This window comes from Physeter macrocephalus, chromosome 1 (genome assembly GCF_002837175.3).
Source record: "Physeter macrocephalus isolate SW-GA chromosome 1, ASM283717v5, whole genome shotgun sequence".
Classification (NCBI taxonomy): Eukaryota; Metazoa; Chordata; class Mammalia; order Artiodactyla; family Physeteridae; genus Physeter; species Physeter macrocephalus.
Genome location: NC_041214.2, coordinates 32,149,483 through 32,165,753, shown reverse-complemented (window position 1 = coordinate 32,165,753; position 16,271 = coordinate 32,149,483). Strand labels below are relative to the sequence as shown.

General features: G+C 38.2%; 1 protein-coding gene across 1 annotated transcript in view; it reads left to right on the top strand.

The window, feature by feature from the left end:
• PPP2R3A (protein phosphatase 2 regulatory subunit B''alpha) overlaps positions 1-16,271 on the top strand; it is a 226,699-nt gene that overhangs the window by 62,908 nt on the left and 147,520 nt on the right. Inside the window, exon 2 of the mRNA XM_024131901.3 lies at positions 2,671-5,133. Within this exon, the coding sequence (XP_023987669.1) occupies positions 3,139-5,133 (1,995 nt within the window). The 5' untranslated portion in view covers positions 2,671-3,138. The remainder of the gene's footprint in view (positions 1-2,670; positions 5,134-16,271) is intronic.

The following is a 16,271-nucleotide window of genomic DNA, read 5'->3' as shown; positions in this document are numbered from 1 at the left end:
TTCTGCCTGAGATGTTTTAGCCCAAAATACCTCCTCAACCTGCTCCCTCTCTTCTTTCAGATCTCTGTTCAGATGTCAGTGAGGTCTTCCCTGACTGCCCTTTGTAACACAGTACCCTCTCATCCTTTCTAAGCCCTTGCTCCACTTCATTTTTCTCTATTGCACATATCACCATCTAAGTTATGTTTACTTATGTGTTGTTTTTCTTTTTCCAGGTAGATTGTCAGTTCAGTAGGGACAGGGACTTTATTCACTGCTGTATCCTTAGCACTTAGCAAGTGCCTGGCACATAGTAGGCACTCATTATTTATTGATTAAGTAGGAACATTGATTGAACCTTTCTGTTTTGTTTTTTAAATTTTTTTCTTTTATTCTTTTTTTTCTTTTTTTAATTAATTTTTTATTGGAGTATAGTTGATTTACAATGTTGTGTTAGTCTCTGCTGTACAGCAAAGTGAGTAAGTTATACATATTTTATGATAGTTTGTGTCCCTCCATCTGGCAGATATAACAGAAACATGTACGCATCTAACAACAGAGTATCAAAATACAGAAAGCAAAACAAATTAAGGGAGCAATAGAAAACTCAACAATAATATTTGGAGACTTCAATAGCCCCACTTTCAATAATGGATAGAACTACTAGGCAGAAGCTGATTGAACCTTTTTGGACAGCAACTTACAGCATGGTTTAAAAGGCTTTTTTTTTTTTTAAAGTAAGAGAATGTTAACTTCTATCCATTGATGACGAGAGAGAGAGGTCTGCATGTAGCAGGGTCTGAGAGGATGAGATCAAGAGCAGTAATAAAGGTTGTTTTTCTCTCTCTCTCTTTTAGAGAGTAAGAAAAGAGATGATGGTAGCGTAATAATTTCCAAGTATAGAGGAAGTTGTACAATCAAGAACAAGCACTGTGTTGGCCATCTTTAATAAACTCAAAATGGATCAAAGACCTGAACATAAGGCCGGACACTATAAAACTCGTAGAGAAAAACTTAGGCAGAACACTCTTTGACATAAATCGCAGCAAGATCTTTTTTGACCCACCTCCTAGAGTAATAAAAATAAAACCAAAAATAAACAAATGGGACCTAATTAAACTTAAAAGCTTTTGCACAACAAAGGAAACCATAAACAAGACGAAAAGCAACCCTCAGAATGGGAGAAAATATTTGGAAACGAAGCAACTGACAAAGGATTAATCTCCAAAGTATACAAACAGCTCATACAGCTCAATATCAAAAAAACACAACCCAATCACAAAATGGGTGCAAGACCTAAATAGACATTTCACCAAAGAAGACATACAGATGGCCAACAAACAGATGAAATACTCAACATCACTAATTATTAGAGAAATGCAAATCAAAACTGCAATGAGGTGTCACCTCACACCAGTCAGAATGGCCATCATCAAAAAATCTACAAACAGTAAATGCTGGAGAGGGTGTGGAGAAAAGGGAACCCACTTGCACGGTTGGTGGGAATGTAAATTGGTACAGCCACTATGGATAACAGTATGGAGATTCCTTAAAAAACTAAAAATAGAGCTACCGTTTGATCCTACAATCCCACTCCTGGGCACATATCCAGAGAAAACTATAATTCGAAAAGATACACGCACCCCAGTGTTTATTGCAGCACTATTTACAATAGCCAAGACATGGAAGCAACCTAAATGTCCATCAGCAGAGGAATGGATAAAGAAGATGTGGTACATGTATATAATGGAATATTACTCAGCCATAAAAAGGAACAAAATTGGGTTATTTGTAGAGACGTGGATGGACCTAGAGACTGTCATACAGAGTGAAGTAAGTCAGAAAGAGAAAAACAAATATTGTTTATTAACGTATATATGTGGAATCTAGAAAAATGGTATAAATGATCTTATTTGCAAAGCAGAAATAGAGACACATAGAGAACCAATGTATGGATACCAAGGGGGAAAGGAGGGGAGTGGGATGAATTGGGAGGTTGGGATTGACATATATACACTTTAGATACTATGTATAAAATAGATAACTAATGAGAACCTACTATATAGCTCAGGGAACTCTACTCAGTGCTCTGTGGTGACCTAAACGGGAAGGAAATCCAAAAAAGAGGGGATATATATATATACATCTAACTGATTCACCTTGCTGTACAGTAGAAACTAACACAACATTGTAAAGCAAGTATACTCCAATAAAAATTAAAAGGAAAAAAAAGAAAAGAAAACTAGGTTGATGGAAGAAAAATGTTGATGCAGGTCAGTAGCAGAAAATAAGGCTATAGGTGACGAATAGATGTTAAAAGTGTTGAAAATGAGTCAGAGGAGCTAGGCCTGCCATGATGCATGATAGAGATCAGTAATGTGAATTCTTGAACTATGAGAGGTGAGAAAGCTCTCTAAATCCAAGCTAGTTAGTGTCATGTAAGATAGCAAGGAGGGTAAGATAAGAAATACCAATTGAGAGGCAGTTGTAACAAGGCAGAGTTGAGGTATTACTACTCTAGGTTAGTAAGGAGTATATGAAGCAAAGGCATGAATCAAAGATAAGCCGTCAATGATGTGGCAAAGAATGAGGTGATTAACTGCATATGGGATGCAAAGGGAGAGGAAATAAAAGCTTCTCTCAGTATTAAGAGATCATATTCCCTTTTAATTATTTTCTTTTTCATTATAGGTTTTCCTGTCATTCACAGAAAAATGGATCATTTACACCTTTGGAGGACTCGGTTATCACAATACTTCTATACTACCAACTGAGATTCATGACAGTAAATTTATGACCATAAATGTCTGCATCATAGAACTGCTGAAGAACTAAAAGAGAATATTCTTTAATCTTCTTAAAATTTTTTCCTAAAAATAATCCTATAGTATCATGATATTACTAAATTAAACTAGAAGGCACAATTATTAAATTATTAGACTTGTTAATAAGAGCACACATGTGCAACGGCTACTGTATCCTGACAGTTACCAAACCTCAAATTTTGATGATTTCCCTTTGTGGGAAAGGTCATTATATTTGCAAGAAACCACTGAACATTGTCATCAAATACATTTTCAGCTGAGTGTCATTTAGGAGAATTTACTTGAAACAAGTTCTAGAAAATTCCACGCCCCACCACTAAGTGGATTTGATATTATGGCAGCAACTTACAGACTTGTGGTTAGTACTGTGAACCACTACAACAGTGTGGTGATAGACCGGCGTTTTGAGCAAGCTGTACATTATTGCACTGGAACCTGCCACACCTTCGCACATGGAGTTGACTGCATTGTGGTCCATCATAGTGTTTGTGCAGACCTCTTACACATCCCTGTGTCTCAGTTCAGAGATGCAGATCTGGACTCTCTGTTTCTACCCCATGAAAATGGGTTTTCCTCAGCTGAAGGTGACTATCCTCATCAGGCCCTCACAGGCATACCCAGGGTCAGGAAAGGATCTACATTTCAGAACACCTGTAACTTAAAGGACATTGCAGGAGAAGCAATCAGTTTTGCCAGTGGGAAAATAAAAGAATTTTCCCTTGAAAAACTCAAAAACTCTAACCACGCAGCTTACAGAAAGGGAAGGAAAGTTAAGTCTGACTCATTTAACAGGAGGTCAGTTGATTTTGACTTGCTCTGTGGCCATTATAACCATGATGGGAACTCCCCATCCTTTGGTTTACTCCGGAGTTCCTCAGTTGAGGAAAAATCTTTATCCCATAGAAACTCACTCGATACAAACCTGACTTCATTGCTTCTTCACAACTTCTCTGAAGAAGACCTGGTTACTCAGATTTTGGAAAAACATAAAATAGATAATTTTTCTTCTGGAACAGACATAAAGATGTGCTTAGACATCCTGCTAAAATGCTCTGAGGATTTGAAAAAATGCACAGACATCATAAAACAATGTATAAAGAAAAAGTCAGGGAGTAGCATCAATGAAGGAAATGGTAATGATGCAATTTCTAGCTCTGAAACTGTCTATATGAATGTAATGACCAGGTTAGCATCCTATCTGAAAAAGCTACCATTTGAATTCATGCAGTCTGGGAATAATGAGGCTATAGATTTAACAGAACTGGTCAGTAATATGCCTAGTTTACAGCTGACTCCCTTCTCCCCAGTATTTGGCACTGAACAGCCCCCTAAGTATGAGGATGTTGTCCAGCTCTCAGCCCCTGACTCTGGACCCTTTCAAACTATAGAATTGCAAGATGACAAGCACAGTTCTAGGAAAACAGACACTGTAAAATCCATTCCAAACAACTCTACAAATTCCTTGTGTAATTTAGAGATAAGTGATCCCAGACCTCTAAAAAATGTCCAGCTTCAATCACAGTCATTAACCATGAATGCTTTAGGAAATGTTTCTTCTGGTAATCTAATGGAAACCCTTTATATTGAGGAAGAGTCAGATGGAAAGAAAGCATTAGATAAAGGACAGAGGACAGAAAATGGACCCAGTCAGGAGTTGTTAAGGGTAAATGAAGATAGAGCAGAATTATCAGATCATGGTTCTCATCTTAAAAAATGCCCTGCCTCAATGCAAAATGAAATTGGTAAGATATTTGAGAAACCAGTTGTTAATCTACCTGAGGAAGATCTTAAATCAAAAGTTCCTAAAGTTGAAGAGGGAAACCACAGAGATTTTATGAATCCTAACAGTCAGGAAGAGATAGATAAATTGTTAATGGATTTGGAATCTTTCTCACAGAAAATGGAGACCTCTCTAAGAGAGCCACTTGCCAAAGGTAAAAGCTCTGTCTCTCTAAATAGTCATAGTCAGTTGACTGGTCACCTCCCTGTAGATCTTGAGCCTAAATCTAAAGTCTCTTCACCCATGGAAAAAGTCTCACCTTCCTGCCTAACAAGGATTATTGAAACCAACGGACACAAAATAGAGGAAGAGGATCGAGCCCTCTTACTGCGAATTCTAGAAAGCATTGAAGACTTTGCTCAAGAACTAGTTGAATGCAAATCAGGCAGAGGGAACCTATCACAAGAAAAAGAGATGATGCAAATTCTACAAGAAACCTTGACAACTTCCTCGCAGACCAGTTTATCAGTCTGTAGAAGTCCTGTTGGTGATAAAGCCAATGACACTACCTCAGTGGTTTTGATTCAGCAGACCCCAGAGGTGATCAAGGTAAGACCCGACAATCTTCAGTTCTGAGATGTCTCCAAAGAAATGTTCTAATGTTTTCAAAATTTATAAACAAAAACTTTTTTTATTACTCATTTTATGTTCTACTAAAGCTCCTGCCCTGTACTAGGCACGGTCTCACTAAGTTCAGTGGAGAAAGCCAAAAAGCAAAGTCTTTAGAGTCAATCAGACTAGTGTTAGTTGCCTTCCCCACATCCTTTATCATCTTCCTAGCTCTGTGACCAAAGGAAAGTTACTTAGCCTTAATATTCTCATCTATATAATGGAAACAATAACGATCAAGATAACTTATGTGAAGCACAAGCAAGGTGCCTTACACAAAGTAGGCATTTAATATTAGTTCTCACCCTCAGTCAACCAGTAGGCCACTTATTACTGAATGCTGTGTATAGTGCAAGCCAGTGTAGAACTTAAAATCTAGTTGGAGAAACAAAGCTAACATACCAGAAACAGTATGTGAACATGTAAGCATGTCTCTGAAAGTTTTGTTAGTGCAGTAGGTCTTCAAAGAAGGTAAGGACTAGAGGATGTGAGATTTCCTTCATCATGCAAGTGGGAATAAATATCCATCTACAGTCATAGGGTAGAAGTATTTTCAAAAGGCTTTGAATCTACCCTGCTACTGATAGCATTGTTCTTGAATAATCCCAGAAAGGGAGTTATCTGCCCATTTGTAGGTATGTGTGTGTGTGTCTTAGCACAACAGGATTATTTTTGTTCATTTTACATGTCCAACGCAGTTGGTAAGAGGCTCTGCTCCACCTCACTCAGGGACCCAGGCTGATGGATGCTCCATGTTCCTGCAGCTGCCCCATTGCCCCATTTGGAATATGTGGCCTGTGAGTTCACTGAGGAAGGCGAAGAAAGAGATGGAGCTTTTAACTGCCTTGTCCCACACATGACTCACTTCCCATCTGCTCACAATCCAGTGATTCCAACCTGAAGTCTAAGAATCATAGGGGAGCACATAGAATATTTGGTGAGCACTGTCTCTACCATATGAATATACCATACATGCCAACATGTATGAATTCAGACATGAAGCCAAATCAACAAAGCAAGTTGTAAATAATGATATGAATTATTTAGAGATATTTACATTTGTCCAAAAAGTATGAATAAATACATGAATACATCAAATACAGTATTCAGAACAATGATTAATCCCTAGAGGAAGGAAGAGAGATGGAACTGAGGAAGGGTGCCCAGGGCCTCAGTAAAATTAGTAATGTTCTATTTCATAATCTGGTGATGGATCGTAAGTATTTTGTCATATTATTTTATGCCATGTTGTATTTCTTTAATGTAGTAAATTTAAAAAACAAATGGATATTAGAGATGGCATAAATATGGCCAAGTTAAAAAACAAGTTACTTATTATTTTAGCATTAATGTTTTCTTTGGAACAGGAAAAAATGCATATTGTGATCAGATGAATAAATTTTACCTCGTATTTGTTTTGTGGCTGTTGTTCTCCTGTGCACATTTTTAGTTACTAGTGACACTAAGGTTTAAAACAATACCTACTTAAGGTTATTAAATAATTTAGGTCTAAGGATCCTCAAGTGTTCACTGAGCATTTCTGTGAAATCTCTGTGTGAGCCTCCTCATCCATTGATTCACAGATGGTAATATCTTTAATTAATGTGGGTCAATGCTGGGGGGAGGAACTATGGAAATTAATTATAAAAATAAGAAAAAATCCTTTCATGTACACAGGCAATACTGATGTGCTTGATATTTTATAAAGAAAAGAAAATGCCTACATAGCAACCTCAAAATGGTAATAACAGAAGATCTAACGGTTTTTGTGATCTGAGCCATGCCAAGATATTTAGATGTATTATCTCACTATTTCCCCATTAAAAAAAACAAAAAGTCTAGGGCTTCCCTGGTGGCGCAGTGGTTGAGAGTCCGCCTGCTGATGCAGGGGACACGGGTTCGTGCCCCGGTCCGGGAAGATCCCACATGCCGCGGAGTGACTAGGCCCGTGAGCCATGGCCTCTGAGCCTGTGCGTCCGGAGCCTGTGCTCCGCAACGGGAGAGGCCACAACAGTGAGAGGCCCACGTACCGCAAAAAAAAAAAAAGTCTACTTTCTCTGATGACATATTCCAATGTCTCACAACCACTCTAGCCAGAAACTCTTACTGTAATATAGTGTTTTGAATTTTATTTAACCCTCTTGCCCCATTATCTTCTGTGAAAAAAGGAGACAAAATTCTTCTAGGAGAGGTGGGCTACAGAAAGCAGAAAATGTGAACTTGAAGCCAAGAATAGGTCCTGTGCAGCACCTCTCCTGTGTCCCTGGCTGACAGCTCATAAGTGGGTCTCCAATCTACGTACAGCTACCTAAAAATGACACACTGGCCTCTAATGAGCTCCCCAGTTTTTTGACAAGTATGGACTGAAGTCAAAATCATATTAAAAGACTCTCCCATAGGTCTTTTAAATAAGTTCCAATATCATAGAATAAAATTTGATGAGATTTCTTCTTTTTTTCCCCCCAGAGGTACATAATTTCTTTTAATTGAGGTATAATTGACATACATTATATTAGTTTCAGGTGTACAACATAACGACTTGATATTTGTATACACTGTGAAATAATCACCGCAGTAAGTCTCATTACCATCCATCACCATTACAATTTTTATTTCTTTGTTGAGATGTTGAGATTTCTTCTTAAAGTTGAAAAAGTAATTCATGAAAAGCTAATTTAAAGAAACAGGTAATATAAAATGTTTAATTCAGGAAGGTATTTAATGCAAGAAAACAAAAGCATTCTTCCTTGCCTCCTACCTTTTCATTTTTTTTATCTTTCTTCTTATTAAATATTTTAAATCAGGAGATGGCAAACATTTCCTATAAAGGGCCAAATAGTAAATATCTTAGGCTTTGCAGGTCACAAGTTCTCTGTCACATAGTCTTCTTTGTTGTTTGTTTGTTTAAACAAGCTTTTAATAATGTAAAACCATTCTTAGCTCCAAGTCTTAAAAAATGGGCAGTGGGCCAGATTTGGCCCACAGACTGTAGTTTTTCAACCCCTATTTTAAACAAATAGAAAAGTATTGTGAATGATAGAAAAAACATTCTTATTACTCACCACTTAGCTTTGTCAAATCTTAATGTTTTGCCATAGCTTTGTTTCAGATCTTTGTCTTACTTAATATTTTCATTAATATTATCATCATCATTTAAAAAAAGGTCATCTCAGAGATAGTTGAAATCGCTAGGGCTTCCCTCCCCAGTATTCTCTCCTCTTTCCAGAAGTAACCACTTCCTGAAGTATCAATATTTATCTCCTGCAAGTTTTTTTTTAAAAACGTTTTTAAAAATTTATTTATTTATTTATATTTATTTTTGGCTGCATTGGGTCTTCATTTGCTGCATGCGGGCTTTCTCTAGTTGCAGTGAACGGGGGCTACTCTTCATTGCAGTGTGCGGGCTTCTCATTGCGCTGGCTTCTCTTGTTGTGGAGCGCGGGCTCAGTAGTTGTGGCGCACAGGATTAGTTGCTCCATGGCATGTGGGATCTTCCTGGACCGGGTTCGAACCTGTGTCCCCTGCATTGGCAGGTGGATTCTTAACCACTGTGCCACCAGGGAAGTCCCATCCTGCAAGTTTTTATACAGTATTGTTGGTCATGTTTTTATTCTTGTATAAAAAAAATGAACAGAAAGTAGCAGAAAATAAAATCAGAGAGGTAGGTTGGGGCCAGCTTACGAATGACCTTCCTTGTATGCTATGCTAAAGAGTTTGTTCTACAAAAAAGAAGCATACTCACAGATATAGAGAACAAACTAGTGGTTGCCAGTGGGGAGAGGGAAGCGGGGAGGGGCAATATAGGGTTGGGGGAGTAAGAGGTATAAACTACTAGGTATAAAATAAGCTACAAGGATATATTGTGCAACACGGGGAATATAGCCAATATTTTATAACAACTATAAATGGAGCATAACCTTTAAAAATTGTGAATCACTATATCATATACCTGTAACTTATATAATATTGTACAGCAACTATACTTCAATTTTAAAGAAAAGAGTTCTAGGGGAGTGGGGAGCTAAAGAAAACTTTAAAGCAGAGGAATCCCACAAGTACAGTTTTTTAAGAATCATAATTTTTTAAAGAATAATAAATTTTAAATTAAGGCTTTTATTTTTTTCAACATTTTGGACAGTCAAAAATTTTCCAGTTGTTCAAAACATTTCAAGTAAAAGACTTACGTAAAGGGCATGTAGGAATTGCTTTTATATGACATTGATGATTATCCCTGAGAAGAAAGATTGACTTGACAATATTATATATAATTAATATTTTAATACATATGTATTTCAAAATAATTTCTCACAAGGAACAGTATTTGTTGTCCAGAAATACAATTCAAACCTATATTGGGAGAGGGAGTCAAATAGAAAATACTAGGAGGATGTTGAGAGATTGATAAAGAGGATATTGGTCTAAATCAGGGGTCAGCAACCTGTGGCCCATGGGCCAAATGGGACCTGCCACCTGTTTGTAAATAGTTTTATTGGAACACAGCTACAGTCCTTCACTTACATATGGTCTATGACTGCTCTTGTGCTCTGCCTACTAAGTTGAGTAGTTACAACAGAGACTTTAAAGCCTAATATATTTACAATCTGGCCATATACAGAAAAAGTTTGCTAATTCTTAGTCTAGATATTATTTCATAGTAGATCAGCAAAACAGACTTTTGATAAGGTTCAGTGTGATATTTTGTTAAAGACATTGGAAATCTTGGAAACATCATTAAATATCAATAGCAAAACGTACCAATGGTGGATGGCAGTAAAACAGTGTACCAGTAGAAACAGAAAAGTAAGTAAGCCCAGAGTTTCAGAATCCTTCATCATGGGTTCTGATCTACACAGCTTTCTCCCCTTTCCTCTCCAGTCACTACCTGTCTCTGACTTTTCCACTTAAGATAGATTCCTTTTATTTTTAACATCTTTATTGGAGTATAATTGCTTTACAATGGTGTGTTAGTTTCTGCTGTATAACAAAATGAATCAGCTATACATACACATATATCCACATATTTCCTCCCTCTTGCATCTCCCTCCCACCCTCCCTATCCCACCCCTGTAGGTGGTCACAAAGCACCGAGCTGATCTCCCTGTGCTATGTGGAAAAACAGATTCCTTTTCATCCCCTGTCTTATTGCCTGTTCTTTTTTCCTTTCTTTGCTCATGAACTCTCTCACTGTGTCAAGTTATCTATATCATTGGTCAACAAATGAGTGTTTGCTTGTGTACATACTTTTTTCACAAAGACTCTAAGTGACAGGAAACAATCCTGTAGGTCCTAGAATAGCTGAGATGTTATTCAGATAGGTCTGAAATTAGTTAAACAAAAGAGAACAGTATGTTTTCACTTATATGTAGAATCTAAAAAATTAAAGCAAATGAATGAATGTAACAAAACAGAAACAGACTCACAGATATAGAGAACAAACTAGTGGTTACCAGTGGGTTGAGGGGTGGGAGATAGAGCAAGATACGGGAAGGGGGTTAAGAGGTACAAACTACTAAGGAGAAAATAAAGAAGCTACAAGGATATATTGTACAGCATCGGGAATGTAGGCAATATTTTATAATAACTAAATGGAGTATAATCTATAAAAATACCAAATCACTATGTTGTACACCTGAAACTAATATAATATTGTAAATCAACTATACTTCAATTTAAAAATAAAAAGAACAGCTTGTAGAGGAGAGAAAGGAGGTGTGGCAGAGGTTTCATAATAACAAATGGGTGAATTACTGAGGACATGTTTTGACATGGGACCTTAAAAAAATTTTTAGGGCTTCCCTGGTGGTGCAGTGGTTGAGAGTCCGCCTGCCGATGCAGGGTACGCGGGTTCGTGTCCCGGTCCGGGAGGATCCCACATGCCGCAGAGCAGCTGGGCCCGTGAGCCATGGCCGCTGAGCCTGCGCGTCCGGAGCCTGTGCTCCACAACGGGAGAGGCCACAACAGTGAGAGGCCCGCGTACCGAAAAAAAAAAAAAAAAAAAAAAATTTTAAACACTGAGAAAAATTGTACTGCTTTGGAAGTTCACATAATAAATGATATTTTAATTCCATGTTTTATTACCTCCAGCAGATGGTATTACAGTCGTTTCTGGTCTGTTTTTAGCCTTATGGGGCAATAACCTGTTGGCTGTTATTCACAGGTTAAAATAATAAACCCTAGCCTCCCCTGAAAATTACTTACTTTTACTTAATTTTAGTAAAAACAAAGCCAGCGGAAAATTTCCATCACTGCTTGTCTCAGTGGAAAGAGTGGAGGGCAGGGGGAAGAATTCTTCAATGAAAGAGGAAGATTTTTTTTAAAGCTATACTATAATATTTAAGTCTAGTGAAACCTTACAAATTTCACTAATTGAGGGGGAAACCTGTCTGAATTACTAGAAAGTACAAATTAAAATTTTAATATTTAATTTTTTAAAAAAAACTATTAATTTCAAGATTAAAGAGTAAAACTATTGTCAGAGTATTGCCAGGTGTGAACTTTAGCTGGATCTGTCTTAATAATGTGGTAAAGATCATTCATAGTTGTTAAAAAATGATTAAAGAAGACAATTTAGGTGATCAAACAGACTTTATTTAACACTTCATGAAGTAGAATCTCCTTTTGGAGAATGGCAAAATGGAGTGGAAGGCAAGAAGCTTTTATAGGATAAAGAATAAAGAAAAAGGAAGAGGCAGATATCTGATTGGCTGGGGCCCCACAGTCAACCTTGTTTGGGGTGAGAAGGCCCACAGTTGGCTTGGCATTTGAGGATTAGCTGACTGAATATACAACATTTTTGGTCAAGTGGACCATTTACAGGGACACATAAGTTATCCAAGTTTTGGTTTGGTGACATGGCAAGAGCAGCTCCATCTTGAGCCTAGAAGTTTATTTCAACATAGTTAATACATTATTGGTATGCAAAACGGAGGTTGCTAAAATGCTTTAAAATGCTTTTAAAAAGATAGTTTCTAAATAGCTTAAGCATGTACTGTGTACAGCACACAGTTGGGGATAAAGATAAATCAGACATCATAAGCTTTGTGGAGCTCACAGTCTAGTAGGAGAGATGAGCTATTTACTGTGATGCAAAGTAGAAAGAATGGATTCCATGAGAGAGATAAGTGAAGTGCTACAGAGTTCAGAGGATGGAGAGAGAGATCCCAGCTTGTGGAATTCAAGGAAGTTTCTCTGGAGGAAATAGCATTTGGATATGGATACCCTGCTCTTATCCAATTAATTTACTTAAGGTCATAAATGTTGGTGTTATTACAGTGTTAATGATACTAAGGGTAGAGGTTTATTTCTCACATTGGCTTAGACCATTTCCATACTGTTCCAAGACATCAAAATGTACCTTAATCTTCTCCATCTATCTTACAAATATGAGCCTTTGGTCCTAGGGGAATCCAGTAAGGGAGGCTAGATGGATAGATCATAAATCCATTGTTTCTCTCAAACCCAGGCTCTCTGGTAGTCTAATCTTGATGATCAAGGGCAAATGAAATGGGCTTAACAGAACTCTCCTTCCAAGAGCGTATAAAGGGAAATATCAGGCTGCTGTGCTTATATTATTTCAAATTCCAAGTTAGTAGAATTCACACTAATAAAGTAAAGGGTTAAATGGGTGGAACCCATTTCCTATCATTTTTCTGCAGTTTTTAAGTCAGACTTTAAGCAGACATTCTATCTCACAACCTAATTCGTACCTTATCTTCTCTTTTACCACTTCAGGCTCCAAAATTGTAATCTCCAGCTCCCAAACATACCCCTGTTAAAAATGAAATATTAAAATAAGCACATGCAGAGAGATTTATGAATTCCTCTCAAGTTTCTTTGCCTGGGCCACTATCCTCTATTGGCCTTTATTTCGCAAATGGTAGCATTAAATAAGTATTTATTGAATGAATAAACAAAAAAGTGAATGAATAATCAAATGAAGGGATTTTTGCTTGTCTGCTTTGCCCCCTTCTCAAATGGAAACTCTGCCCTCTTGCCTGAAGGCCATCTCTTTCCCGGCCCTTGGCTTCTCAAGGGTGCATGCAAAAGGACCTGACATAAGGTTCCCTTCTCGGACTTGAGGGTGGTACCTCAGCAAGACTCAAATATCTCACCCAGACCTCTGGCCGCTTTATTCCTCTAGCTTTTAACACCTAAAAACCTATGGTGTTCTGGGGAAAATCCCATCACCTTCCCTGGCAAGAGGGGAGAACCCCATTAAAAGTGTAGATCATTTTACCTTATCGCAGGATGGAAATTTCTTGATTATAGACTGTAGGCATTTTGAGGAGAGGGTGCCCCCTTATTCACCATTGCACCCTCAAGCCCTATTGTAGTACCTCCATATACAAGCTGTTCGTTTAAATCCTGAAAATTCCTTTTCCCCATTCTCAGAAGTCCCATCTTCATCCCCATGGATTTAGGTTGGAAAAGAACTTTTCTGGACGCTTAATTTCAGTACAATTGTTTGTTTTTGTTTGTTTGTTTTTGGATGCCCAAGAGGGTCAGAAATCTTTTAAGGTGGGAAGGATTTACACTTATTACTAGAACTTACTTCATTTTTTCTGACCCTGATCAGGAATATGTGTCTGAGATACCATTCCAGGGCAATAATGGGCCTTCCTAGGTTAATGATCTAACATTATGGGTTTTTTCAAAGTTTAGATATTATATTGTATAATTTCATATATATATTTAAATGCAGAATAATTATGTAAATAAATAAAATTGTAGCAAAGCACACTTCTGGAACCTTATTAAAAGTTTCTTCTGGAGCATTTCTCTTTTTACTTTCTAGGTTTGTATCCATTCCTTCATTAAGATGAACCAGCCATGTCATTGAGGGAAAATGTTTCTTCTCCCTCAGATTTACAGGTGCTGACGGTTTCTTGTGTTCAGTGCTGGGAATGTTTGACTAGAAATCAAAACACTCAAATAGGAAACCATTCTCCCTTCTACTTCATTAACCACCATGTAGATTAATAAAAGTAAAAAGGGATCTGGCCAGGGGCAAATATAAATTTGCAGAATGAGTTCAACCAGTGTTTCCCCTCCACCTTTAATGTCTTCTGAGATCAGGTCCTTTTGCATCTCCATCCATTCTAATTAATCAACATCACTTGTCTCAGATATGTCCCCACCTGTATTCAAAAGAATATGGTAGATATGTATGTACTAATGTAGAAAAATGGTCAAGATAAATAGAGAAAAATATAAATTGCAAAACAGATGTACCAATGTGATCCCTTTTTGTTATTAATATGTCTGTACACAAAAAAATGGGGGGATAAATCTGCTCCCAATTATGCATGTTCCTCTAGAAGTAAAATGCGAGACCCAGATATCCAGGTACTTCTGCTAAGTATAGCCCCCCCTACAGCCTCCAGAACAGGAGTGAAAAGGAGCTCCCAGAGCTCAGATTGCTCCTGGTAAGCAGTCCTCGGTTCCCCTCACCATTTCTGCCTTAAGACCATCAGGACTAATCTGATATGCCCTTCATCCCTGTTTACATTAGTCACCACGGAAGTCTAGGAATCCAGATCATCACTCTCCTCCTCACCCTACTCTTGTACATCCCCTTTTCTGAGTCCAGCCCTGAAATCCTTTCACCATGCCCTCTTGGTCATCCACTGGCAAAATGTCCTAGGTCATCAAACTCTTTTCTAAACATTCCCTTTACCTTCTTGTTCTAACTGAAACCCATTTCTCTCTAAGAGTACTATAGCCATGTGAAATGATGGCACTTTTCTTTCCCACTCTACCCCCGTCTCACTGGATCTAGAGGGAGCAGTAAATGTTCTTACGTTTCATTGCAGCTTCCAGACTATTCTTTTTCCCACCGCTCTGAAACTACCCTCCCCCAACTTTGAGCTAATGTCATCAGACTTGCCACCCACTACCCCTCCTTGATTTTAGTCATCTACCACCCCCAGGTCCCTTCCCTTATTTCTTGAAGATTTTAACTCCTGGCTGTATGACACTTTCCAATACTACTTGCTAACATTCTTGTGAGTTTTCAGTAGATGAGGCATTCAGTACATGGGCTTCTCAGTTCTTTGATCTCTCCTCCAGTGAGCTTGTCCTCTGCCCTTCTTTAGCTCCTCATTCTCTGGTCCTGTGTTTATGTCAGTGGCTTTAAAAGTATGGTTCCCTACTAACAGCATTAGCATCACCTGAGAGCTGAATAGAAATGCATATTCTCAGGCCCCGGCCCAGGCCTACTAAATTAAAGCTCTGAGGGTGAGGCCCAGCAACCTGTGCTTTAACAAGCCCTTTAAGTGATTCTGATACATGATCTTGTTTGAGAACCACTGTCATAGTTCATCATTAAAATCACTCTCTGAATATACTCTGTTTCCATGCCTTGCCTTCATTTTGTGGTACTCATCTGGGAAAACTCCAACTCATGTTAAATGTGTTCTCTGTCTACTCTGGGCTTTTATTTGTGCAGCTGACCTTGGCTGGAGAATATCACACAACCATACTGAGTGGTCTTGCGTTAAATTTATGACTGCCAACATACAGTGCGCCTTTAGCACTCTGGCAATCCTACTACGTTTCCCTACTCCCTCACTTTCCCGCTCTGCAAATGACTCTCGTAGTTTCTTCTCTGTCCTCTAACATCTCCTCTTCCATCCTTGCCCTCAGCGAATTACTTTGGTTCCTATTTTACTGAGAAAACTGAAGCAATATGAGGAGACCTGTAGCCACCCACCTAGCCATATCAGTACCTATATACTTTCCCTTCCTTTCTGTTGCTGTGCATCTACAGTCCGGGCACCTTTCTAAGGCCATCCTCTATACTTGTGCTCTAGATCCCCTCCTCTCCCATCAACCCAGGGACACTCCTCCAGTGATTGACCCTTTTCTCCCCTGCAGTCATCAGTTTTTTCCCTTTGATCATTCTGTCAGCAGATAAACATGCAACAATTCTGCCCTCTTTAAAACCAGGCATCCGAAAGGCACTTTGACATCCAAGCATCCAAGAGACAAAGCTCCATCAGCTGTTATATTTGTAACATAATGCTCATCCCTAGGGTCCTTGACCATCAATTCTAGCCTTCTCTTTTTTTTTTTTTTTT